The 27,599-nt window shown below is 40.4% G+C and overlaps 2 protein-coding genes across 3 annotated transcripts in view; both read left to right on the forward strand.

The window, feature by feature from the left end:
- The window catches only part of tmem9 (transmembrane protein 9), a 5,829-nt gene extending 388 nt beyond the window's left edge, over positions 1-5,441 (forward strand). For both annotated transcript variants that reach the window (XM_016673691.1, XM_007556622.2), the window contains 4 exons: positions 1,477-1,568; positions 2,517-2,625; positions 2,860-2,991; positions 3,113-5,441. In XM_016673691.1, the coding sequence (XP_016529177.1) occupies positions 1,477-1,568; positions 2,517-2,625; positions 2,860-2,991; positions 3,113-3,253 (474 nt within the window). In that variant the 3' untranslated portion in view covers positions 3,254-5,441. The remainder of the gene's footprint in view (positions 1-1,476; positions 1,569-2,516; positions 2,626-2,859; positions 2,992-3,112) is intronic.
- A 709-nt stretch (positions 5,442-6,150) lies between these two features.
- On the forward strand, positions 6,151-27,517 carry cacna1sb (calcium channel, voltage-dependent, L type, alpha 1S subunit, b). The gene is made up of 45 exons (XM_007556623.2): positions 6,151-6,599; positions 7,773-7,878; positions 10,080-10,219; positions 10,391-10,512; positions 11,502-11,654; positions 11,742-11,947; positions 12,028-12,131; positions 12,224-12,369; positions 13,062-13,143; positions 13,232-13,392; positions 13,488-13,713; positions 13,795-14,002; positions 14,088-14,208; positions 14,313-14,427; positions 14,679-14,778; positions 14,864-14,933; positions 15,421-15,553; positions 15,634-15,763; positions 15,858-15,917; positions 16,149-16,255; positions 16,372-16,459; positions 16,961-17,068; positions 17,185-17,237; positions 17,320-17,466; positions 17,597-17,798; positions 18,409-18,567; positions 19,485-19,595; positions 19,671-19,754; positions 20,318-20,365; positions 21,757-21,783; positions 21,862-21,987; positions 22,064-22,129; positions 22,245-22,336; positions 22,415-22,574; positions 22,707-22,834; positions 22,936-23,032; positions 23,478-23,580; positions 23,682-23,783; positions 23,861-23,994; positions 24,088-24,213; positions 24,744-24,952; positions 25,044-25,108; positions 25,532-25,578; positions 25,669-25,743; positions 26,196-27,517. The coding sequence occupies exons 1-45, from the start codon at positions 6,415-6,417 to the stop codon at positions 26,499-26,501; spliced, it is 5,538 nt and encodes a 1,845-aa protein (XP_007556685.1). The 5' UTR covers positions 6,151-6,414; the 3' UTR covers positions 26,502-27,517.
- Positions 27,518-27,599: the final 82 nt, after the last annotated feature.

Consider the following 27,599-nt stretch of genomic DNA (forward strand, 5'->3'; position numbering starts at 1 on the left):
ATATATATATATAAACAGGCTGATACAGGGTTATGATGCAGCAGAAGAGTGGATGAAAACGCAAAAGGTGCAGGCAGCCTGAGTAACATGGAGATATGCTTAGTTATCGTGTTAGATTCTGGACAAAACGTTTTTAAGCACAAACTTTTAAAGAACTTGGCTTTTAGTCAAGAGGAAGAACACATCGTCCTAGTTATAATTATCTCTTTTTTATCTTAAGTTTATTTTATAACTTTTATTATCCCATTAATAACTTGCATGCTTGTTGAGTTGCTAAAAAATATTTGGGGGGTATACTAGAAAACAACATGAACATGACAAATGATTTAGGTTGAGATCCTGAGAATGTATCTTAAAAATAAAAAATACTGATAAAAAAAATACATCCTTTTGGGAGTTATTTTATTTTACACTTAGAATTACTTTTATCTTAATGAATTTCCATAAATTTACTTCTTCTATCAGACCATGATGTTTACTGATAACAGCCGAAGCAAAGACCATTAGACACATTTTTATAGCCCGATTTTACTACCATGTGCTTTTTTGTCGATTTAAAAAAATACATATTAGTGATTTACTGTAAGTCATTATGTAAGTCATCATTAAATACAGTAAAAGTGATTAATAACATTATTTGCCGATAAAATATCTGTATTCACTGTATATAAGTTAGTAAAACCTTAAAGCTTTTTTCTTTAAGTATTTAATTTGTATTTCAATATTTTAAAAACTTGTATTGATTGTTGTTTTACAAAAATATTGTATAGATTCAGAAAAAAAAAAACTAACGAAAACCCATGTTAGCGACCAATGTGCCTAATAGTAACATGTATTAAAAGAATATAAATTCATTTAGTACAACTGTGTAAAAACATTGATATTTTATGTAAGAAATCAAAATCAAAGAAATGTTTTATAGGCGTGACCTCCACAAGTTTGTTTTCACTGCAGCACATGCTGAATGTTGAATTGTAATTATATCTAAATAGTTAAAGAATGAATTCCTCAGGTTATTCCTAAAGCTGAATTTGGCCACTGCCATCAAATTAATACTGCTGCTCACAGGTCCTGTGTAACAATTGTCAACAATCCTGGCGTGGAATATTTAGCCTTTATTCTTCTGGCCCTGTTTCTGGTTTGTTGGCTGTGTACTATTGAACCACATTCAGTCCAGAAGAAGCTGTGTACCGGGAACAGTTGCAAAACCTGTTGTGTTTGTTGGGATCTGGACCAGTTGGCCTCCAACTCTCAGGCTCATCTGTGATTTCTTGCTGCTAGGGTTCAGCTCATTTGCCACCTAACATGAACCGTACTGCAACAGGATAATCAATTAATCACAGAACGTTGTTGTTCTGTAATAGAGCTTTCTTTATAGTAGAGGAATAATAGTAACATGGAGTGCGGTTAAGTCCCTTTAAAGTTTCAATAAAGTAGAAGTACAATCCTGACCCATGTTTTTCTGACTTTTTACAGAATTTTGAGGATGTCCGCTGCAAGTGCATCTGCCCGCCTTACAGGAACATTTCTGGGAATATCTATAACATAAACGTCACCCAGAAAGATTGGTAAGAGGAGCCTTTTATTTATTTGAATTGGAAGTACACTAAGACCAATAACCTTTATTCCACATAAACATGAGTATGAGTAAGAATACTTATGTACATAAACATGAGTATTCTTACATTTTTTTTACTTTTGCTGTGTTTTTTTTTATTATTTGCTTTATGATTTTACTCATCATGTGGTCTCATAACCCTATGTCATTATGTATTATTATATATTCAATGTTTCAGATTCTAAAACACCTGCAGATATTGGGGTTCACTGTAATGAGTATTTATTTAAGAGTTTGCATCCCTATGCAAACTATAAGCTAGTTTACAGTTTTTATTTTTATATATTTAATTCCTCTAACATATTTGCTTGCTTTGAGTTGAATTTGTTATTAAAAGTGGAAAGAGAAATAAAATTTTATTTCATGGCTTATTTTATATCTCACACAAAACCGGCATTTTAACATGGGTGTTTTCGATTTTGTAAATCCATGTTTGTCCATTTATTGCCTTCATTATTTTATTTTATTTTATTTTTTCAGAAATGTACTAGCTGCATTAAACTGTTTTTCAGTTGCTCTGTGTGATGTAATGTAGGACAAATAAGGCAAAAGATACATGAAATGTTCTTCTGTCAGATTGATTACCCTAACCTGCTCTAGCAGTGTGTGCGTGCGCGCGTGCGTGCGTGCGTGCGTGCGTGTGTGTGTGTGTGTGTGTGTGTGTTCTCGGGAAGGCTTTGAAGTTTGCTAGCCTGCAGGTGTAGAAGCTTTGTAATCACCCATTAGAGCCAGAAAGAAAAGAAAACACCAACCTAACAGGTTATATTTAACTTCAGCTCCTTTTATTTTACTGGAAACTTGCAGAATTCAGACATCTAATATATATTTTTTGCATTTTGAATTTGTGAATATGTTGCCTGCTTTGCAAAAATGAACACATATTGTAATAAATTTGCAGCAACTGCCTCCATGTTGTGGATCCCATGCCGGTTCCTGGCCATGACGTGGAAGCCTACTGTCTGCTGTGCGAGTGCAAATATGAGGAGCGAAGCAGCAACACCATAAAAGTACAGAGTGGATTTATTCCGGATCTTCAATACGACAAACATCAGTGGCATGCTTATTCTGAATATCTTACAGGTCTTATGGAAGAAGAAGACTTTCTTTGTCTTTTTAGTAAAAAGTCTTAACATATAATAAATGGATTGAAGTATTGATGTTTAGTAGGAAGTTTTTATGTTAGTTGGTTCTCAGACTGGACGTTTTCTTAGATCGGATCTCGCTCTGACAATATTCCCCAGGTGACCATCATCATCTACCTGTCTGTCGTTGGGGCTCTGCTCGTCTATATGCTGTTTCTGCTGCTGGTTGATCCTCTGATCCGCAAACACGACCCCTACACTCAGCCTCTGCACAACGAGGAAGACTCTGAGGTAACAAGCAGCACACATAAAGAAGATCATTGCTTTTCAGGGGTAGTGTGAAGCTTCAGACTTACGAACGGTCCTTCTTTTCAACGTGTCTCTGCTCGTGTGTGTGTGTGTGTGTCTTCAGGAGATGCGTCCTCACGCAGACGCCGGGCTGGCCAGAGGAAACACGGTGCTGGAGCGGGTCGAGGGGGCACAGCAGCGCTGGAAGAAGCAGGTGCAGGAACAACGCAAGACCGTTTTTGACCGCCACAAGCTGCTGAGTTAAAACCTCACCGCTGAACTTCAGCCGTCCTCGGTGTGACAAATCGCTCCAGGCTCATTACTATTCCACCCTCACCAGCTGCACTATTTCAAAGTTAGCTTTCATTGATGTGCAATGCAGTGACTGTACAACTTAAAAACTTCAGACATGTTTATCAAACAAGCAGATGGGTTGTAATCTTGATATTTGTGATATGAACGCTGTAACATGAGTTAAAATGCAGCTGTGAAAAAAAAATGCTTTGCACATTCTTAAGAGTAAATATATTCTGTTATTTTAAACTGGAGCAAAGCATGAAGTTTTGAATGTCTTTCGAAAAATAATTGTATGTGTTTTAGTGATCGATGTGATGAGTTTTCTGCTAGTAGTTCTCCTGTTGCATGAGTTTTAAAAGTTGCCTCACAAAAAAAAAAAAAGCACACCGACTTAGTTATAATCACAGCGCTGAGATGATTGCCAAATAGTCCTTATTTCTGATTTGGCATTTGTAATTTATTCATCTGCTGCACTTGAGCATGTTCAGATTTCATTTTGAGTTTTGTAACTTACTGGTGACTTTTCTAACCTCAAGCTGTGCCTTTTTTCCTGACCTCTCTTGCTTCGGGAAAATGGATTTTGTCAAAGCAAAACAAAGATTTGTCTTGTAAATATTGTCTGTTTATCACTTTTTGGATGTAGCCGAGGGCAGTCAGCCAAGTGATGCTTTAAAATTAGAAGCTTTGCAGTTGTATGAAAACGTTAATGTTAAAGTTGCCATTTGCATTTAGGGTTAGTTCATAACAATTAGCCTTTCAGATAAGGAATTTGAAAACACATTTTTCTTACACAGGAGCCTTTAGAGCCACTCCCCTCTAGAACAAGCTTCTTAAATAAAAAAAAAGATTCATTTTGACATTTTAGATATATTAACACAAAAATCAAAAATTTTTGCTTTTACAAAGTACAATTGCTAAGACCCTCAAATCTTAAATGTACTTGTTGAACCATTTTGGTCTGTGCTGAAATTCAATCATTTACGGGAGGGACCTCACCGTTTGAGGACCGAAAGCAATGACTTAATTTGCTGACTCTTCCAGTGATGACGGTGGGTGTGATAGGAGAGCAAATGTTTCAGGTGAGAAAACATTCTGCATTTTGTGTCCTCGGACAGAGGACACGTCCATGGATGATGTTATGAAATAAATATCAGGGTAGCACTCTGCCACCCCTGGTAGAGTGCTAGCCTTTCAGATCTCTAAGCTGCTGTTAATGCTCAAGTGTAATCCACATATGCATTGCAACATAACCAGCGATCGGCATTGTGTTTAGCTGTTCTGTGCTAAGTTTCTTGATTTTATTTGTCTGTCTTAATTTTTGAGGTAGAAATTAAGATGACTGTAACGAGCAACACATTCCAAACACAATTGAGAAAGAAAATAACATAAAAATGGTAACATTTAAGAAGGTCTGTTCTTTGGTCTAATATAGGAATATGTTTCATCTCCAGAAGTTAATGTAGTGGAGCAAAATTTACTTCTAAGAAGAGAAGATGAAATTGAGACCTTAAACCTTCTTTGGAGAATGTTTGAATACTGTCACCAAAGAGCTGATTGGTGCGGCAGAATCAGGATGCCTCCTGGCTATGAAAAGGGGATTTTTACTTGTGCACCAAAGTTTCCCACTGGAGGATTTTTTTTTATCTGTCAAAGTAAGGCTCATTTTCTCACAAAGCTTGATTTAATTCAACCTGCTGATGTTTTGTTGTCTGTACTCGTTTAGTTTGTATTAATAATTGTTAAGGGTGTTAATTTAAATATTTTTTGTCATAATGCTGCTGTTGTTGCTTTTCATTTATTAATAGAAAAGATTGTAATGATTTAGTGCTATTGTGAAGAAATATGTTTTGTGCTGTTCAACAAGTACTTGATTAAAAAATCTCACAACAAGCCATTACAGCTGTCAAATTTCACTCTGCATATATGGTAACTACTGGTGTGTCAAAAAAATATCCTCTATTTCGAAAATGTTCTACAGAATAATGCTGAGATATATTAAAGTTGTTCTGGTGGCACATGGTGAGAAAATGCACAGTTCACTTTTGTGTTAATTTTCCCTTTAATTTCTTTTTGTGTTTCTGTAATATTATCTCTACCCTCATGTGGTCATTGTTCTCAGTGTCTTCACATTTAGAAGCTGCAAGTTCAATAAAGGGGAAAAAAAACAATTCTCTTAACATTTTGTGAAATTGATTTATTTTACTTTTAGGTTACATTTATTTATGAGCAATAGGGGGCGACAAAGTACACTACAAATAAGCTACTGCAAGATAAATTCACTAACCACATCTCAACTTACCTTTAAGAAAATTGTCAGATTGTATGAGATTTTATAGTGGTATAATAAAACTGCTTTTATTCAACATTATAATTTTTGGGGTCCCATATAACATTTACTGAATAAAAACTTGATAGGCTGTCACTAATCTCTGCATTGAGTAGATGAAAAGTACATTTAAATTTTAAAAAATCAAATTTAACCATCCCATGTAATCCATTTTATTTATAAAGTCATTATATTAGAGGGAAATACTGTTCATGCAGCATCATATGTAGACATTGACATTTTTTTTCAAGGTATTTGCAAAAATGTTATACTGTACATATGAAATAAAATAGGAGTGGTAGAATCCTGTTTTATTCAGAAGGACCAGAAGAACTTGAAGAGATGGATGGAGATAAAGAAGAGGTAATCTTTGAAGAAAACGTGACAGAGGTTTCTCTCCCGCTCGTATTGCTTTCTCACATCATTCACATTCGTCCTGCCCCTTCTGCCACTGCCCTCCCCTCCTGACCCTCCCAGCCATCCCCAAGCATGGCCTGCCGGTGCTTTACAGTCTAAATTTAAACATGCTGCAGGGCCAACTGCTCCTCCAGCCACTCTGGGCCTCTTTTATTTTTCTCCACAGAGGTGAGCTTTTTCTGTCCGGGGCCCTCGGCTTGGAGGAGAAGTCCGTGGCTCTGAGACGGAGCTAGAGAGGAGAGAAGAGGACGGCGGCGGGGGAGAACCCGCACACATGGAAGATCTGCACTGAACCAGAGTCTGGGATTTTACATCAACCTCTGAATTTTTTTTAATTGTTTTTTTGCGGATTTTGTGGAAAGGTTGTGTGAGGTGAAGGCGTCAGGATGGCGACCAACACGGATGCGGCCAAGCCGGTCATCATGAACGAGGAGGAACTGAAGAAGAAGCAGAGGGAGAAGCTGAAACGGCTTCAGGCCACAGGTGGCAACCCTCGACCTGCCAGAACCCTCTTCCTCTTCTCCCTCAAAAACCCTTTCCGAAAGGCCTGCATCAACATTGTGGAGTGGAAGTATCCTTTATAGACTGAAATATAAAGCACTGAACACATTCATTAGGTTATACAGTTGTCACGTCACATTTCCACCAGGGAACTGAATCAAGTAACCAGGTGATCGCTACATTATGAAGTCTTCTCTAACAACTGTGGTTCAATATTTGCAAGCCTCTGATTTTCTGTTCATCTCAATCTGTCCCCATCTGGCACATAAAAGCAATCAGCTTCCTAATTAATGAGCTGAATGCCTTCAATTCTGTTGGTTTGTGTGGAAAAAATTACTGAAATACAGGAAGACAGGTGACATTTGGGAACCAAACGCAGGATGATGATTTATAACTCCTGCTGGGAGTTTTCTGCATTCAGCTTTGATTGTATACATTTGTGTTTGAAATAACAGCAAAATATCATTGTTTATGTGATGGTAGCACTGGTTTTATGGCAGAAGATATTTATTTTACACCAGAGAAAAAAATATCTGAGATTAGAATATTACATCAGATCATTAAAAGCACACTTTTTAACAGACGTGTGGGCTTAATTATATGTATGTTAAATACTTGCTTAAAAGTTATTTTCAAAAGATATTTTTAATCTGACAGGCGAGCCTCATTGTAACGGATATTCTGGTTTGTTGAACATGCCTGCAGTTCATAAGATTGGGAATATTATAGGAACATTATAAAATATACTTTTTACATGCCTTGTTTATGGTCGGCTGTTTACTGTTGAACGTAATGCGACAGGACAGAGTCTATAAAAGGGGCAAATTAATCAGAATAAAGCATTTAGCTTTTATATACATCGACTTGTGTAGAAATAAACGTCTTGCAGTCTGACTCAAAACATTTTTTCCCTGACCAACAGGGAAAAAATGGCCTGTCATATTCTTGGGCTCTGCAGCTGTTCCTCCACATCACAGAAAGACATGATGCTGACCTGGCAGGGGAATTTTGTCAGAGAGCCCCCTATGGATGAGAATGAAGCATCGCACCAGACAGGATTACATTCACTCCCTACAGCTATGCCAGTAGAAGATTTAAGACCAGAGATCACCGCATCTCATCCGTTTGATATGCTTTGTAACACTATATAGGTGTATCACAAAAAACCAGACCATTACTCACACATAAAGAAAGTTGCCTTGAAACTTGTGCGTTGTTATGATCCTGAGCCTTCCTCACCCAGAACCTTTGAAATTATCATCCTGTTAACCATCTTTGCCAACTGTGTGGCTCTGGCCGTGTTCCTGCCCATGCCTGAAGAAGACAGCAACAACACCAACACGAACTTGGTGAGCAGAACAAAGAACCTTTAAACAAGGAACAAGCCATGAACATTTGCCAGCACTTTAGTTATACTTAGATCTGTGTTTCTGCCAAGGCAGTGACTGTGCTGCCTGATGAAGCAGTTTGCTATAGCTGTGTGTTGATTTACTGGATGGTGTGGTGCTAAATGGCTACGGGCTTCAGCTGCTCTTTGGTGTGAGAGTCAAGCCCCATTTCTAATGCTACCAGATACAACTCAGTTCTTTATTTGGAGTCCCATCTGCGTTTGTCCAGGGTCGATGGACAAATGTGCTCTTTGATCATCCTTGCATGATCTCATTATTTTGTATTTCTGATCACTGGCTTGTGAAGCAGACCAGCATACAAAAAAGTATGATGAGCAGAAACTCGTCATATTTCTGCTAATATGACGAGTTAGCATGTAAACGGTTGATGTAAACGGTCAAAATTGTTTACGTTATTCTTGTAATAATGACAAGAATAACAACAATAATAACAATAATAATTACAATAATTATCTGCCATTAGAACGTTGAGCAGTGTGTACACATGTGTGATTGACAGCACTAAGACTTTCCCCCTGACTGATTGGTTGTATCTGGTGCATTTCTGCAAATGGCAATAGGACCACAGGATAAATTAGCTTTTTTTCTATTTTTTACATATTATCTCATGTAAAAAAGTAATTTTTTCTTTACAAATGTTACGTACCTCCTACAACAGCTTTTTAAAAATTACTACTATTTTAGCTCCACAGATCAGTGGTTTTGCTATGGTGAGGCTGTGGGTCATACTAACTGTCAGAGGATACACAGTTGAACCATTATTAAAAAAAATACTGTATGATTCAAAGCGCAAAGGAGACACAAAAATTATAAATGATAAAAAGAATGCCTTGATGGCTTATTTTAAAGCTGTGTACCCCTTGTGTCAGCTTGGAGGAGAGCCTTTTGGGTATGTTTTATAAAATTGGAGGCATTGCCCTATTTCGTGTGTTCTCTACGAAATGCTTCTAGGTATGTCTGGATCAGAGCAAATCTAGCTTAGAGGTTCATCTGTAAAATGGGTTTACAGGGTAAAATGGGTTTGCTGCAAAGTGACGCAGTTGGTTGCAGCAAGAAGGTCCTGGGTTCAATTCCAAGCATGGAGTTTGCATGTTCCCCCTGTGCACATGTGTATTCTTTCTATCTATCTATCTATCTATCTATCTATCTATCTATCTATCTATCTATCTATCTATCTATATATATATATATATATATATATATATATATATATATATATATATATATAGATTTAGCTAAAATCTACTTTTAAAAAAAGTGAACACATATGTTGTATATGTTTACAGTTTTATTTGGACTCCATCTTTAAGGCTTTCATTGCACTTATATGAAGTAGATGGCACCTGACACCTGTCTTCCTACATTAAATGAATACATTCTTCATAAACACGTCAGTCTCGTTGACATACTGTCATTTAACCTATTTTTAGTCCAATCTTGTTTCTTTACCTGTCTTGCTGTGGACCTGCCTCCTGCCAAAGCTTTCCTACTCCTCCCTGTCATTCTTTAGACGGGAGGAAAGCAAGAAGATACGATTCGCTCCCCTACTGCTGTCAGAAGTAGGTCGAGTGAGATCGAGTCCAGAAATGTTTTCTCACGTAACCCAACACAGAGACACTAAAAAGTCGCAGCACTGAAACAAACCCAGACGTTCAGCCGTCCACATTTAGAAAAATGTGTGATGTTTAGGAATTCGGCACAAGAATGTTACTAAACACTTTGTTTCGGCCGAGTCGCAGCTCAGTGCTGACGCCTGAATCTGGCTGAATGTAACAACAAACCATTGGGGGATTTACAGCACAAGTCCAATGAATCCTTGATTTATGACGAATGATTTGCTTTTCTATGAAGTCATAATAATTGAGGAAAACCAAGCTGCTCTGTTCTGTATGTTAGATGTCATAAATAACCTCCTGTCTTCGGTTTACACCAGTCCACGGTTAAATATGTGTACAGTCTAAGGAACACTTAACTTATTTTAGGGGAAAACTCAGATGAAATCTTAAGACATTAAAACAAATACAAGTTTTTTTTTAGGTTTTAAGTTCTGAGTCTTTGATATATTATTTATGTTCTACTAAGAGAATTTTATGTGATAATTAGACCGTTTCAAATTGTCTGACTCGTTTGTCTTATTGCAGGAAAGTCTGGAGTACATCTTCCTTGTCGTCTTCACGTTCGAGTGCTTCATGAAGATCATAGCGTATGGGCTGGTGTTCCATGAAGGGGCCTATTTAAGGAACTGTTGGAACATATTGGACTTTGTCATCGTTTTCATGGGGTAAGACGAGCTCTGTGCAGCAGCTTGATATATCTTTTGCAAAAGAGCCTGTCCCCTTACTTTCACGCAGTAAGTTAAAGATAAAAATATTTGTTCTCTGAATTCTCAATTGCGATGTAACAGACTTGATGTTTTTTAGATGTTTCTGGTTTTTGTTGTCTTCTCCTGCAGACTCTTGGACACCATAAACATGATCGCAGGAGTGGAGAAGGAAAAGGGTGGGGGGTTTGACATGAAGGCACTGAGAGCATTCAGAGTACTGCGGCCCCTTCGACTTGTTTCAGGAGTACCTAGTAAGAGCCCGTGGAAAACAGGATGTTTACACTGTATAAAAACACAGTCCCTTTCTGGTTCCTCTTTATCACTCATTTAGATAATTCAGTCGATAATTTCAATGTGGTTCAAGTTAACTGTGTGCAGACAAACCCTACAGCAAACGTTGTTCTTCTGTTAAATAAAATTAGCACTTTTCTTTAAAGAGTCTTGCTACTTTAAGCCTATTTAGAAGCTACCCAAATACTTGTGCCAGAGCCACCACATTGGCACAAGTATTAGTGTTTCATTTGTTTGCAGCACAGCTCTCCCTAGACAGCTTAGGGAATCCGAGCAGATTGCAGAGCAGCTCAAATGACAGACACACAATAAGCAGCAGCAGCCGCCAAAAGCCTCTCTTTCACTGTGAGACATATTTGTGAGATCAACAAAATATTCTGCACAACTTTCTATGCAGCTTTTCTAGCAGTACCCTTGACATTGAGCTGCGGCTATGAGAAAATTGGCCATGCAAATTGCAGAATTGTGTCTCAGTGGAACTGCAGCAGACATTAAGTCACGGACAGTACAAAGACGTGTTCTGTCGGCTGATTCTGGACGTCTATGTTTTTTTTTGTTTTTTTTTGAATCACAATATCAGCCAAACAAGTAGTTGAAGTACTTTTGTGAAGACAATTCTTGACCATTTTGTTTTTTGTCCTTATCGCACCTTCTCCACCAATTTCAGAGAGCGTTATCGACTCGGCTACAAAAAATATACATCAGAAGCAGTTAGAATTCATCCATACAGCCAGATATATTACCAAAATGCAGAGCATGAATACATGGCTCTTGAACTACTTTAGATACAAGCAATAATTTGCAATTGTGATATTGTAAATACTGATATCACGATGATGAGTGCAAACAAATATATTGCCCAGTTTTACTTTGGAGTACCGGTAAGAAATGTTGGCTCTGTTTTCAGACACTTCGCTGAGCTCTTGCTTGGTTATACTTCCACTTTCAGGCCTTCAGGTGGTGATGAACTCCATCCTCAAAGCCATGCTGCCTCTGCTGCACATTGCCCTGTTGGTCTTCTTACTGGTCACCATCTACGCCATTATGGGACTGGAGTTGTTCAAATGCAAAATGCATAAGACCTGCTACTACACTGGCACAAGTATTCAACGAAGGACAATTTTAACCACATCACCCACAAGTCCCGACATCAGCTTCCCGTACTGATGCCTCTTCCTTGCATCCACAGACATCTACGCAGCAGCAGAAGGTGAGCTGCCTGCTCCGTGTGCTCAGGCTGGAAACGGACGCCGCTGCATGATCAATGGCTCAGAGTGCAGGCCTAACTGGGAGGGTCCCAACAACGGCATCACTCACTTTGATAATATTGGCTTCGCAATGTTGACAGTTTACCAGTGCATCACCATGGAGGGATGGACCAAAGTCCTTTACTGGGTCAGTAACCTACAGCAGCATTCATGACTTTACACGTTAAACGAGTTGTGACCGACTGACAGTTTTGAGTTGTCTCTCAGGTGAATGATGCTATCGGAAACGAATGGCCCTGGCTCTATTTCGTCCCTCTCATCTTGCTGGGCTCCTTCTTTGTGCTTAATCTTGTCCTGGGTGTTCTTAGTGGGTAAGGTGGCTGTCGTGTTATGTCTACTCACACTTGTGCTTGTCCTGCTTCGTCGGATAAATTAACATGTTCTTTACCCCTTTACTACCCAGAGAGTTTACCAAAGAGCGAGAGAAGGCCAGGTCACGAGGAGAGTATCAGAAGTTGAGAGAGCGACAGCAGCTGGATGAAGACCTCCATGGCTACATGGAGTGGATCACTCATGCTGAAGTCCTTGATGCTGACAGAGAAGGCAAAGGTGAGCTCTCTGAACCACGGAGAGTGCCTTTCAGAATATGCCTCTTGATGCTTTCCAAATTTAGTTAAATTACAACCAGGGTTTAATGTATTTTGCAGGGAGCTTGTGTAGTTACATAAGCTCACAGTAAAATATAACAAAAAGTAGTTTATCACTGAAAAGATGCAATGATGTCTATTTTTTCCACATTTTTTTTTACAAATGAAGATCTGAAAAGGAGACTGAAAAGACAAAAGTTATATTTATCTCCCTTTTCTGTGGTCCTCTTAAGCCCACCTGAGTGTAATTTAACATTAGTTTAAACAAATCTGTATTTTGAAGCTCTAAGATGTTTATTAGTGGTTATTAAAGAAAGACACCGCATCATAAAGGGACCAATGAACACATACAGTGCATCTGGAAGGTTTCAAGGAGTTTGCCAAAAGGAAGCTGAATGACTCTCAGTCTAAGAGAAACAAAAATCTGGACTAATGGACACAAATATGAAAACTCATGTTTGGAGGAAACCAGGCTCCTCACAAGGCCAATACCACTGAAGGTTTGGCAATAATCTATGCCAAACCTTTCAGATTTGGATTTCTAAATATTTCTGAAAACTTCCCTTCACTTCATGCTGCTTTGCCTTGATTTATCATGTAAAATCTCAAAAGTTTGCTGTTTTGAGACTCCTCAAACTTGTGACTATTTTCCAGGCCTTCTGCCTCTCACCAGTGGAGACTCTGATACAGACAGCCTGTATGACTTGGAAGGAAAGAGTCGCATCATCTACTATTAGTGAGCCTCTTACTTTGTAAATGTACCACCGCTGGCATGGTGTTTTTACGGCTGTTTGGCAGTGATGACGGATTATTTTCATGTTTAGCCGGCTGGGACTTCGCTGGAACCGTTTCTTCAGGATGAAGTGTCTGATTTATGTGAAAACCAAGAGCTTTTATTGGGCTGTGATGTTCCTCGTATTCCTCAACACGCTGACCATAGCCACTGAGTTCCACCATCAGCCTGACTCCCTGACGTCTCTGCAAGGTTAGCAAGTCGTTTTGTGTGTTCTTCAGATTTATTGCAAACCTCTCAGTCTTAAAAGTCTACCGGCTTCTGTCTCTCTTCTTTTATCGCCGCAGACGTAGCGAGCCGAGTCCTGCTGGTGCTGTTTGTCTTTGAGATGCTGGTGAAGATGTACGCTCTGGGACCCAGAGCCTACTTCATGTCGCTGTTTAACCGCTTCGACTTCTTCGTCGTGCTCTGCGGTATTCTGGAGATGATCATGTTGTCTGCAGGAGCTGTGGCTCCCCTGGGTTTCTCCGTGCTCAGGTGTATTCGGCTGCTGAGGATTTTCAAAGTCACAAAGTAGGTCTATCTATCTTCTTCTAAACGCCACTGCCCTGCAGGTTGGAACCATACTCTGCCATCTCTAAACTGCTTTTGCAGGTACTGGACCTCTCTGAGCAACCTGGTGGCCTCTCTCCTCAACTCCGTTCGCTCCATCGCTTCTCTGCTCCTCCTTCTCTTCCTCTTTATTGTCATCTTCTCACTCCTGGGAATGCAGGTGTTTGGAGGGAAGTTCAACTTTGATTACAACCGTCCCAGGCGCAGTAATTTTGACAACTTTCCTCAGGCCCTGATTAGTGTATTTCAGGTAAGTCTCATTAGGATGTCATTACTTAAAGCATCTCCAATGCAATATAAAGACATTCATTACTTTTTAATGATTGTTTCCTTAGATCCTCACAGGAGAGGAATGGACCAACATCATGTACAATGGTATAATGGCATATGGAGGGCCTGAGATTCCTGGGATTCTGGTTTCCATCTATTTCATTATCCTTTTCGTCTGTGGAAACTGTATCCTTCATGTCACACTAAAATATTATCTTAATTTTAAAACATCAAATTGCGCCAATTAATGTTTTTTTTTTAATTTGTTTTCCTAAGCTTGTTGCGATCAGATATCCTCCTCAATGTCTTCTTGGCCATTGCGGTGGACAACCTGGCAGAGGCTGAGAGTCTGACTTCGGCTCAGAAGGAAAAGGCAGAAGAGAAGATGAGAAAGAAGCTGCTAAGGTGAGTAACAACACACTTTTGCTGTCATTTGGCACCTGTTCTACTGACTTATAGAAATGCTATTCTAAATATAGCATAAATAGGAAATAAAAATAGGAAATGGTATTCTTATCCAATAGATTGGATCTCAAGTTTCTTTCACCATTACTTTGTGGTGGGGAGGGGAAGCTAAAAAGTTGGAAGAAACTGGGACAGAGTGTGTCTGCACATTGCCATAGTTTATTCACTTTGCCTTTCATTTTGCCCCATAGGTCCAAAATGCCTGAAAAGACAGATGAGGAGAGGGAGAGGATAGCAAAGAAACTGGCTGAACAGAGGGCCAAAATGGAGGGAATGCCCACTACAGCCAAAGTTTGTATTCTCTCTGGTATCATATTACACTGTAGGTAGGGAGTACAAATATGTTTAGTTAACATTTATCTTTTTTTTTTCCCAGCTCAAAATCGATGAATTTGAGTCAAATGTCAATGAAGTGAAGGATCCATTTCCACCTGCTGATTTCCCAGGTCAAAACAAAAAGTGTTGAGGTTACTCTTTGACTAAAATATCTCTGGTTGTTCTTCAACCTGGAATGCTGATGGGAGAAATTTACATATCGCAACTCTCAGTTGTGCTTTAAGCTTAACAACCGCAGCTATTTCCTGTTTTCTGGTGATACAACGTTTGGCAGGTCCTAGTAAAGATTTTTAGCCACTGATACTGATTACATTAAGAGGTCTGATACTTAATTAAAATAATAATTTCATTAATCTTACGTGGTCTATCTGATTCAGCCTTACTGGATAACTAATGCGCCGCATTTTGTTATGCTATACGTTAGCACTAGCTTGTTTACTCTGTTTTGACACAAGATTATGACCTATTTTAAGAGAGTCTCACGTAGTTGTGTGTAAAAACATTTTTAGAAAATGTTGTTCTCCTGCCTCACAAGCTTAGCACTTCGCCTCGAACGCTGTAAAATGAACTCCCTGAAGTTTCAACTCCTTGTTGTAGGTGACGACGAGGAGGAAGAACCTGAAATCCCAATCAGTCCTCGACCCCGACCGATGGCCGACCTGCAGCTCAAGGAAGAAGCCGTTCCTTTGCCAGAAGCTAGCTCCTTTTTCATATTTGGTCCTCAGAACAAGTATGGCGATTCCTAAGATTCATGTGGCGCTCCGTTAAATTTTGCAGTTCGATATCTTTCGTTTTCTATTTGGTGTCCAGGTTCCGTAAGCTGTGTTACAAGATCATCAATGCTTCGTCCTTCACCAACCTCATCCTCCTCTTCATCCTGCTCTCGTCCATCTCGCTGGCGGCTGAAGATCCCATCGATCCGAAATCCTATAGAAACCAGGTGACATGCAGGCCTAATGCAAAGTGCTGGACCGTAGCTACAGGATAAGGAAGGCGGCAAAATAACAGCTGTCCGTTTTTGTGCTTTTTCTCAGATCTTAGCCTACGCTGATATTGTCTTCACAACCGTTTTCACCATTGAGATTGTGCTGAAGGTAAATCCAAGATTTAATCTATCGTATGAAATCATTAACACAAGTGAGCCACTGTCTTATTTAAAAAAAAAAAGCTAACATAACAATATTTTACATTTTAGTCAGATGCAATGTAAAATTGATATAAAGTTTGCAATAATAGCCAATAATTATTCTTAAGTCTTTAAAAAAAAAAGCGTGCAAATTTGATTCAGCACTGCTGTGTGTAACTGCACTGTTTCTCTGTGGCAGATGACCGTGTATGGTGCGTTCATGCACGAAGGCTCTTTTTGTCGTAACTCGTTCAACATCCTGGATCTGATTGTGGTCACAGTGTCACTCCTGTCTATGGGAATGGAGTGAGTTTACATTTAACAATCACTCCGTTAGGAAGAGAAAAGTTCTGCTCGCAGCCGTTTACAATCCTAAAACCAGGACAGTGAGAATGTTCCTTTTTTTTACGTGTCGTTTGCAGATCCAGCGCCATCTCCGTGGTGAAGATTCTCAGGGTGTTGAGGGTGCTGAGGCCACTCAGAGCCATCAACAGAGCAAAAGGTTTAAAGGTAAATAAAGTGAAATAACTTCAATATCTCAGAAAACATGCACATTTTGGTAGCTTTCTCAGTCGTTCAAGACTTTCCCAAAGTTTCATGAGGTGACTACAAGAGAACATAAGTCAGTAGGAGGACTTGAATGATGGAAAACAAATACATCATCAGTTTTACAACTGAAACTGTCCAGTTTAAGTTGCAGTAATGGAAAATGTGCTCTTTCCTTCTGTTTAATCTCACTAACCTGTAACCCACTTTTCTTCTTTGAATCTTCATGGTTTATGCTGACTCTAGTCTTTTCTGTGTTGCCAAAAATCAGCCACACATCAGTTTGTTGTGTTGGGTTTTACTTCGCCAAGAAAACGATCAGCATTTTCTTTAAAGCAATAGACAAACCCTGCATGTAGCATTTCCCTATAAAGTTAATTAACTACTTTACTGTAATTTTACTTTCAACTGTTCTCAGGATTCATTGTTTTTTCTTTTCCCCCCTCCTCCTTTTTTTTTTAACAGCATGTGGTCCAGTGTGTGTTTGTGGCCATCAAGACCATCGGCAACATTGTCCTGGTCACCATGCTGCTGAATTTCATGTTTGCCTGCATCGGAGTGCAGCTCTTCAAGGTAGTTAATTTTAAAGTAGTGCTTCAGCGAAGGCCACATTTCTAAATTGGTCTACAGTACTACGAAAGCCTTGCTGCTTGAAGATTAAATTAGTTACTCATCTCTTTCCCTGCCAGGGCAAATTCTACAGCTGCACAGACCCGACCAAACTGACTGCAGAGGAATGCCAGTAAGGCAAACAACGCTGACTTACCATATAGACTTAATTTATCAGAGCTCTAATGTTAACCGCTCTCTTTGCGCGTTCGTAGGGGACGCTACTTGAAGCACATGGAGAACTCCCTGCAAGACACAGTTCTGGCGAAAAGACAGTGGATAAACAGTGACTTTAACTTTGACAACGTGCTCAACGGGATGCTGGCTCTGTTCACTGTCTCGACGTTTGAGGGCTGGCCCAAGTGAGCTCAGAGTATATTTTGATTTAAAAAAAAAAAAAACAGTGCCATTGTTTTGGCGATTTGTTGAGTCAGTGAATTAAATTAACAGACTGTCTCTGACCTTTGTCCCGTTCCTTTTCTTCGTCATTAGGCTTCTTTACAGAGCCATAGACTCAGCCGAGGAAGACATGGGTCCAGTCTACAACAACCGTGTGGACGTGTCCATCTTCTTCATTATCTACATCATTCTCATCGCCTTCTTCATGATGAACATCTTTGTGGGCTTTGTCATCGTCACCTTTCAGGAGCAGGGTGAGCAGGAGTACAAGAACTGCGAGCTCGACAAGAACCAGGTATGCTGGTTTGAGGTGTTTTTTTTTGGTTTTTTTTGTCGGTCCTATAGAAAGATGACAATGCTTTTTCATAAGTGCTGGAATTTTATCTGACAGATCATCAGAAGAGACATTTGCAGTCTTTGTTTTCTGCTAAACATTGCATTCTGAAAGTTCACCAAAAAGCTACTTTTTGTCTCATCTGAGGATTTCTTTTTGTTTTTTGTTTTTTTTGCTGTATCCTCTCCATTATCAATGGGAAACTTAAAGTTCCTTTTGTCCTTTAGCTTTCTTTTTTAACTTTTTTGCTCCACATTTGTAATTACTCACAGGTGGGCTGACTTCTGGAGGCAGTATGTTAAGCTAGATTTTTTTTTAGGGGTGTCAGAATAAAAGGGACTGAATATCAAATGCACTGCACACTTTTCGGACTTTTATTTGTCAAAAATCTTGGTATTCATGTATCATTTGTCTCCCACATCACAATTATGCACCACTTTGTGCTGGTGTTTTACATAAAATTCAAGTAAAGATGCATATAAACTGGTGGTTGTAAAATGTACCTCGGGTGTGAACTCACAGATTATTTAATCTTCGACGCTCACTTCCTGTCTGCCCTGTCCCCTCTCAGCGTCAGTGCGTGCAGTACGCTCTGAAGGCTCGCCCTCTTCGGTGCTACATCCCAAAGAACCCGTACCAATACAGAGTGTGGTACATCGTCACCTCGTGCTACTTTGAGTACCTCATGTTCTTCCTAATTATGCTGAACACATTGTGCTTGGGGATGCAGGTGAGTCAGAGTGCTGAGGCTGAAACCACAACTCATCATTAAGAGAAAGGCTTGACATGGCCTTGTGTTATTATTTGTGACCCAGAATCGCAGAGCTTGGTTTTCAGTTAGCTTCTGCTCTGCCCAAACTTAAACACCCACAATGTCATTCGAAATACTGCTCAATGCTGTCGTTACAAATTGTAGATTTTGCTCGATTTTGACGACAATGTAAGCTTTAAACCTGCGCAATATACTGCATTGAAGTCTTCCATTGTGGGACTCGTGTTTTAGTAGCTTTGTTGCGTTTGTTCAGATTTGTTCTTTTTATTGACTTCAGTTTTTGTTCCTCTTTTTTTTTGTTTTTGGCTGAGACGTTGCATGTTCTGACAATTATTTTTGCTCTAGTTTTGGATGCTTTGTAACTGGAAGGATTTTCTCTTTTACTTTTTTTTTTTTTTTGCTTATGGACAGTGGCAAAAATATATTGTTTTTACAACTGAGAGCATCGTATTAGGATCTCAAGAAATATCTGAACTTTGACCCTAGTTTGCAGAGGAGTTGAGATGTAGAGCAGAACCAAAGAGCAGAGCGAGAAGCTCAAACTCAGACTCCAAATTTAATTGCTCTCCTGGAGCAATAATTAACATATGCCATGTGTGATATTGTGACCTCCCTAAAATAATGGCCTAAGTAATTTTTTGCCAATTTTTTTTTCTCTGATTCATCTTTTAGCAAGAAAGAGGTGGTGACTACTTTGCCAAAATTACTTTTGCAAAAGAAAAAACAGTGATTACTTTAGGAAGGTGACAATATGCTATTAAAGTCCTCCTCATGTGTGTTTCTGCCCCACTGTCATAAATGTTTGAGTCTTCCAGAATTTGATCTTTTGAATTCATTTCTAACTAAACGAAGTCATTTTCCTCCCATCCGAACAGCACTGCAACCAGTCGAACTACGTTACCAAGCTGTCAGACACTCTGAACCTGATCTTCACTGTGCTCTTCACTGTGGAGATGATACTTAAGCTCATGGCCTTCAAAGTGAGGGTGAGTACTCTAATGTCTGCCGTTCTTATAAGGAGATCCCCGGCGCTGATCCATATGACTCGTCTCTCTCTGCAGGGCTACTTTGGAGATCCCTGGAACGTCTTCGACTTCATCATAGTCATTGGTAGCGTCGTCGACGTCATCCTGAGTGAAGTTGACGTGAGTACACGTGACACACCAGCACGTATATTTCGCGGCAAACTTAAAAGAACTCTACGTTTTTCAGGCTGCTGTTGCAGGTGCTGTTTGTTGAAGTCCCTGGCGTCCTGCAGTTTGATTTGAGAGATTGAGTTTATTTGTTGTTCTGAGGTTTTTGATGTTTTGCCTTTATCACGTTGCTTTGTTTCCAGAGCTCCTTTGTACCTTGTGCAACCACCGATTCACTTCCATCACAGCGGCACCATCTTTTTTTTTTTTGCTATCACTCATTTCACTCTTGATAAAGATTGCACATTGTGTATGTTTTCTGAACATCTAAACAGAGCACAACTCCAGTTAGGAAATTAATTAATGAATTAAATGTTTTGTCGCAGCAGAATTGTGTCAGTTATTTTGCACTGTGATGTCCTTGTTTAATGCACAAACTGGCCACAAATTCCCCCCTTTTTTTTTTTTTTTTTTGCAAATTTCTCCAGTTCCTCTTCATCATTCTATCCACACGCCCCTTCACTCCTCTCTCTGTCCTTCATCCCCCTCACTCCTCATATGTCTATCCTCCACAGGCCGCCCTGGACTCCAGTGGAGGACTGTACTGTCTTCATGGCTGTGCTGTAAATATCTGCACCGCTGCATGAGCCTTGTTGTGTGAGCACTCTGCTGCGTTCTCAACTAAAACACTACTCTCGCTTTCACCTCCACGCTCTCCCTTTACTCTGACGAGTCGCTGCTTTAGTTGTGTTTGTTGACGGAAAAGTGTAAATGTAAGACAAACCTCCTTCAGCCTGATATGTTAAGCCGCAAGTTAGTTTTTTTTTTTGCAATTTGCATCAGCAAGTTAAGAGCTCACGACTGCTTGACTGGTAGAGCAAACATGCTGTTTTATTGATGCAAATTGTGTTGATTTGTTTCGTTTTGCATGGGTTACAAGTTTAAATCCATCAAATTACGATATGTGATATTAATTAAAGTTGGTGAATTAACAATGTTACCTTTTCTTGAAAGTTGTGAATCTGCAGTTGCCAGGCCGGCTATTGATGTCTTAGCCTTGCAAGAATATTCATAACCACTGAACTCTTTCATAATTTGTCTTGCTATAAACCATAAAGCTCAAGCGTATTTTAGCAAGATTCCACGAGATGCATCCAAAACGTAGTAGGGTACAATTTCAATGTAAAACAAATATGAAACACAATTTTCATTAATACAGATAAAAAAATTGTGGAGCGTGTTCTAAAAGCACATTTTGTTGTAGCTACAGCTAGCAGCTGTGCACGTCAAGAAACTTTTGAAGCTCAGTCAGGTTGAGCAGAGAGCATTTTGTTAGACTTCCTACTGGTTTTTGGACTTTGACTGGGTCACTCTCATGTAGGGATACAGTTTGAGTTAAACCAGCCCCTGGTAGATCTTGGTGGTATATTTTAAGTCGTTTTCCTGCTGATTGATGACGGTGGACCTCAGACTCAAATCTTTAACAGTCTGTTACATGTTTCTTTTTTTTTTTTTTTCTTTTTTTTTTCCCAGAACTGCCCTGTATCACTTGAGCCATCCCTCTATCTATTCTTGCCTACTTCTTTGTCAATAGAGTCTCCCCCACCTGAGCTGTGGATTTCTGAAGCCCCCCCAGAGTTATCATGAGCCTCTTGGCTGCTTCTCTGATTAGCACTGCCTTTGAGCAGCTGGTTAGTTTAGGTGAACATCCATTACTTTAACTTTTCAGCTGAACATGGTTTTGTGGGATGCTTAACCTGCGAGATCTTCACAGAACAGATGTACTACTACTTTTATTTAACTCCAAACAGGGGGAGTCCTATGAATAAAGTGACTTTTAAAGATAATTAATTGCCCTGGATTTTCTTCAGGAGTATCTTTCTGAATTGGAGCTAAAGTAAACTGAACTTTGTGATTACAAAAGGACAATGTGTGAAAAAGTTAGAGTTGTGGATACTTTTGCGAGGAAATGTAGTAAATGGGGACTGATTCATGCACAACTTCCTCTTTTCAGGAGACAGATCCTATGGAAGAAATTGCGGTAAGTCAGTATCTCCTCATTTAATAGCCACGTTTTTGTGGTTTTCCTCCATGAAGCAGCTGTCCTCTTGTCCAACAGGCTTCTGAAAACGCCTCGGTCTCCATCACATTCTTCCGACTCTTCCGCGTCATGCGTCTAGTCAAGCTGCTGAACCGGTCGGAGGGCATCCGTAACCTGCTCTGGACCTTCATCAAGTCTTTCCAGGTTTAGTTCTCGTCGTCTCGTTTTATCCTCATCATTTCATGTCAGTGTTTCTGACCCGTCTGTTTTCTGTCTTCAGGCTCTCCCTCATGTTGCTCTCCTCATCGTGATGCTCTTTTTCATTTACGCTGTGATTGGGATGCAGGTACATCCACCAGTGTTAATTCTGCTAAAGACAAAACTTTGCGGGTTGTTATTATGTATCTGGTTCCGGGTGGAAAACACGATGTGAATCTAATTTGAATGGCAACAACCTACAGATCTTTGGAAAGGTAGCCTTAGTGGACGGCACCCAGATCAACCGCAACAACAACTTCCAGACATTCCCTCAGGCGGTTCTGATGTTATTCCGGTGGGTACCTTCTCCACAATGTGTTATTTAAAGCCTGAGCCGGTGTCTCGCTGTTCAAGGTGTGTTTTATGTATCCAGATGTGCGACTGGTGAGGCTTGGCAGGATGTCATGATGGCGTCGATGTACGGGAAGATGTGTGACCCCAAGTCTGACTTCCTGCCAGGAGAAGAGTACACCTGCGGCTCCAACTTTGCTGTCTTTTACTTCCTCAGCTTCTACTGTCTCTGTGCCTTCCTGGTCAGAAACAGCTTCATCTTTAATGCTCCTCCTTTTCTTTAACCGTTCACGCTTCAGCAAAAATCACAATACAAAAGGAGTGAAAACAGAAGCGGCTGCAGACACAGTTATCTGTTTTCCATCCCAATCCAGATCCTCAATCTGTTTGTTGCCGTCATCATGGACAACTTTGACTATCTCACCCGTGATTGGTCTCTTCTTGGCCCACACCATCTGGACGAGTTCAAGAAAATCTGGGCAGAGTACGACCCCGAGGCCACGTGAGTCTGAACGCTACTGGAACGTTCACGTTTCGTATTTGTTTATGTCAAAGAAAAAAATGATGCATTGGTAGGAAATAAAATGTCTCTCTTACGTAAAGAGGGAGAATCAAACATCTGGATGTGGTGACGCTGCTGCGACGGATCCAGCCTCCGCTTGGCTTCGGCAAGTTCTGTCCTCATCGCGCTGCGTGCAAGGTACACTTGTCCAGAAACCTGCGCTAAATGCAACAGTTTACAGTTCAACACATTTCACCTGAAAACATTTGGCTTGTGTCCCTTGGTCGGCATCGTCTCAGTGCGTAATGATGTTAAACTGCTACACTACGGACACTAATGTGACTCTAATGTATGAGCAATTGGAGGCTCAAACTGATGTCTGGGTGTTCTTGAACATCCAAGTTTCTTTCGGGGCAGCGGTTTGGGCCGAAACTTTGACACAGCTGGGCGTTCCAGCCGGACCTGCACCCTAATAGCTCATCAAATACGGTTTTACAAAAGATAAAGTGCCAGCAAACTTGACCCCTATGTGTGTGGATTAAAAGAGTTTCACATAAAAGCTGTGCATGAAATGAGAATGTTTAAACATCTACTCTGGAAAAGGAATTGCTCAATTCATTCATTGTCGTTCTTCTGTCTGCAGCGCTTGGTTGGGATGAACATGCCCCTCAACAGCGATGGCACCGTCACGTTCAACGCCACCCTGTTCGCGCTGGTCAGGACGGCGCTAAAAATCAAAACCGAAGGTGCGGCACATCAAAAGCCCCGTTCAAGTCATAACAAGACGAAATTCGCTCCTTCAAATATCACCCGTTTCTGTGTTTTCTTTCTCAAACACTTTTTACAGGAAACTTTGAGCAGGCCAATGAGGAGCTTAGAGCGATTATAAAGAAAATCTGGAAACGCACCAGCATGAAACTGCTGGACCAGGTCATCCCCCCTATAGGAGGTCAGTCTGTGGACGCAGATAAGATGCTTTACGAAAAGATCCCCAACTTCTCACATAGACACATCTGTGACCTGCAGATGACGAGGTGACTGTGGGGAAATTCTACGCAACGTTTCTGCTCCAAGACCATTTACGGAAGTTTCTGAAACGCCAGGAGGAGTATTACGGCTACCGTCCGTCCAAGAAGAGCACCTCGGGTCCAGAGATTCAGGTTGCTTGAAGAGATCTTATTGACTTTCCATCTCCGTAAACATGGGAAGGATCTTAACGTTCAGCTTCTCGCCGCTTTCTGTTCATTTTCTAGGCGGGTCTGAGGAGCATAGAGGAAGAAGCAGCTCCGGAGATGCACAGGGCAATTTCAGGAGACTTGCAGAACGAGGAAGAAATGGACAGAGCGATGGACGAGGCTGCAGAAGAAACCATTTATCAGGTAGGAAACCAGATAACACCTGTCATGAACACGAATGAGTCTTCGTGATTGTTTACGACTGTTGTCATAAAGTGTCATTCGGTAAATAGTGACACTTTTAATGCAAATTAATTGACTTTTAATTTAAGTTTTAATGCAGCTTTGCATAAAAAAGTATTACCAAGCAATGCTGAGTTGATACTTTTGGTGCAATTTCTAATGTATATTTGCAATGAAAGTGTCATTATTTACCAAAAGACACTTAACGACGACAGTCAAAAACATTCACGAAGGCTAGTTCATGTGTATGTTATGTTCATGATGTCACACTGCACTGAATGTAATGTTAATCTTATCCACACCTCTTCAAATAAAGTGTTACCAGAAATCTTTTTGAATGTTACGACATTCAAAAGAATGTCGTAACATTCTTTACGACATTCACACGTTTGTGAATGCCACAAACGTGAATGCACGTTTGTGGCATTCACATTCTGTAACTCAGTGGCACCTTCACCACTTTTACCTGCTTTTGCGCTCGGTATCTCCAGCGCTCTCACGGTCTGTTCGGCAACCGAGTCGAATCCTTCTCCGCCGAGGCCGCCGACGCTCAGAGCTCCCAGATGACCCACCAGCGGCCCCTCCAGTTCTCAGAGAGCCAGTCCGAGTCTCCGCCCAACTCCTCCGCCCTGGCGCCCAGCGCGGACTTTTTCCCCGCGACGGCACCAAAAAGCAACACAAACAACAACGCCTTCGCAGAGTGAGCAGCAAGCAACACACACACACTCCCGTCCGGCTGGATGTGTGATAAAAGCTTTTGTGTCTGATTGCTTTTACTGTTTCTGTTTCAGATTTTTCTTTGACAGAGAAGCCAGTCCAGATGAGTTCTATAATCCCTCTGAGGACGAGGAACCAGGTGCGACAGGGGACATGAGACACCTAGAGTCATGTCTGCACACACAGCGTGGGGCTCCCGAGTTTTTTCCCCATTTTGTCACAATACAAACACACACTTTATTGCATTGCATCAATAAAGTATGACAGACCACAAGAAAACAGTACATCCTCTTGAAGTGGAGGAACATGATTCCTCAACCTTTTAAAATTCTGAAATCAGGAGGAGCTTTTGCATTCAGCCCCACTTTACTCTGAAACCCTTAGAAGAAAACCAAAATGCAGCCATATGGCTTAAAATGTCATATAATTCATGAATGAGTTCACCTCCATGTGGTTTAATCCCAGTGTAAATGCATAAATGTGAAAGATAAAATAATGATGATGACAAATAAACCCTAAAAATGGGCTTTTCAATGTTTTTTGTTTTTTTTTCATTTTCCAGACCCAAGACACTCCTGGAGCTTCACAGTAAAAACAAACAAAACACAGGTAACTTCTTCCTGAGCTTGTACATGAAACTGTGACATTTGTGATGTGAACAGAGTATAAATTTCATGTATGACAACATGTCTTACGCAGTTCCCTTATGAGCCTGAGTGGATGGAGAGTCGGAGTCGGAGCTCAAAGACTGCAGCCGATCAGCTTGTTCAGGAGGTGAGGAGGGAAACTCACTCACTGCTCCACTTCTGTAACGGATCGATATTTTTGGTCACGATTAAGGTTTGATTTTAAAATGTTTAGGAACCAAGGCCTAAAGTCTAAAATGAAGGAAAGAGAGTTGGATCTTCTATGTTATTTGCTCAACACTGTATGTAAGTAAGGGCTGGACCAATCCTCCTTACTTCCAACCTCCATTTCTTTAGTTATTTTTATACTTACCAGCCATGTTCCAGTTTATGCTCATTTATAATTTAAGCTCCCAATAAGATACATTGAAGTTTGTGGTTGCCATCAAGTGGATTTCGGGACACGTGTCCCCTGAAATGTTCATAATATTTTGAGATTTTCAAATTGGACTTTTGTAAAATAAATAAATAAAAAATACAAGTAGAATGTTTTCTAATATGAATAAAATAACAAGGCTTGTTGTTGTTTTTTCCCCTCAGGCCCTTGAAATGGGCGGTCTGGCCTCCCTGTCCAAAGATCCTGCTTTTGTCTCCGTAACTAAGAAGGAGATGGCCGACGCCATGCATATGCCCGTTTCAGAGATGGAGGGCGTGGCGAGGGGCATCCTCAGCGAACGCTCCGACAGCGTCCCCTCTGTCAAAAAACGACGTCCCGTCCCCGTCCCTCCACCCGTCCCTGCTGGAGGGGGACAAAGACCCGGCCAGCCGGAGCCGGCGGTCAGGAAGAAGAGACGTCCGGTTCCCACAGTTCCTAGCCGAAAGAAACGGGATGACTCCGAAGTTTAGGTGTGCGTTCAGTGAGTTAATGTGGATAAAGCGACTTCAGCTCGTTCAAGCTCGTTGCCCCTTTGACGATCTGTTATCTGTTAGCCTGACTCCAGGTCAAACAGCAGGTTGGGGAAATTGGGTACACCGAGACATCTTTCAGATGTATGACTAATAAAAACAGAATATCTTAAAGTAAGCTGATTGATACACGTCTTGTACTTTATCATTTACTGAGGATATCCATTCCACAGAGGGGGACAGCTGAGTGAATAAGGAAAGTGTCTGACTGTAGCCTCACTGAAGGGGGCAGTGATAGTGGGCAAGGCTCAGTGTAAACTAAACTAATGGCAGCAGCCTTTTTTGTGCTGCAGTTGATAAGATGGTGGGAAAGAACTGTGGTAAGTGGAAACAGCTAGTTTTGTCTTCCTACCAGAAATCAAAAAGTATTTAAAAGGTAGGAGCTTCAAATTGACTTTGTGACTGAAATTTCAGCAGGTTTTCTGTTTAAAACTGTCCGTAGCAGTTTATTGTAGCAACGATTATCCCAAGTTCTAGCTGTAATAAACTGTTTGCTTTATAATCAATGTAGTAAAAAGTCACCGTACAGTTATGGGTTGTATGTTTGTCCCTTAGATTAGATTTGGTCCCTGAAGGGTTCTCAGCATACCTGGAGTATGGTTGCTTTAGCTTGAAACTTCAGAGCCACATTTTTTATTCACATCAGTGGTGGACTTTTGCACTTGATCCATTGTTTTGTGCTCAGATTCAGTCTTCCCAGAGGACTTTTATATTTTTCCTTATTGATATTGTCCTCTGATGTGTCTGCGTTCAACTGTCACACATCGAGTTTTAACGGTACTGTAAAGTATTTTCATCTTTACTCTCCCTTTACTTTGGATTCTGTACAATAAAGTTTGATATGTTTTCACCGTTAAACCCTCATAAAAAAAACAAAAAAAAAAACATCTAATCCAATATGTTTGTATGAGCATCGTTTTTTCCCTGGATACAAATAAAGAACCCCGACATGTGGATGCCTGGTTGCCGTCTCTGGAGGAGAGGTGTTAAAATTGAAAGAAATGTTTTCTTCTTAAACTGAAAACGAATGAATAAGTA

This window comes from Poecilia formosa, unplaced genomic scaffold (genome assembly GCF_000485575.1).
Source record: "Poecilia formosa unplaced genomic scaffold, Poecilia_formosa-5.1.2 Scaffold80, whole genome shotgun sequence".
Taxonomy (NCBI): Eukaryota; Metazoa; Chordata; class Actinopteri; order Cyprinodontiformes; family Poeciliidae; genus Poecilia; species Poecilia formosa.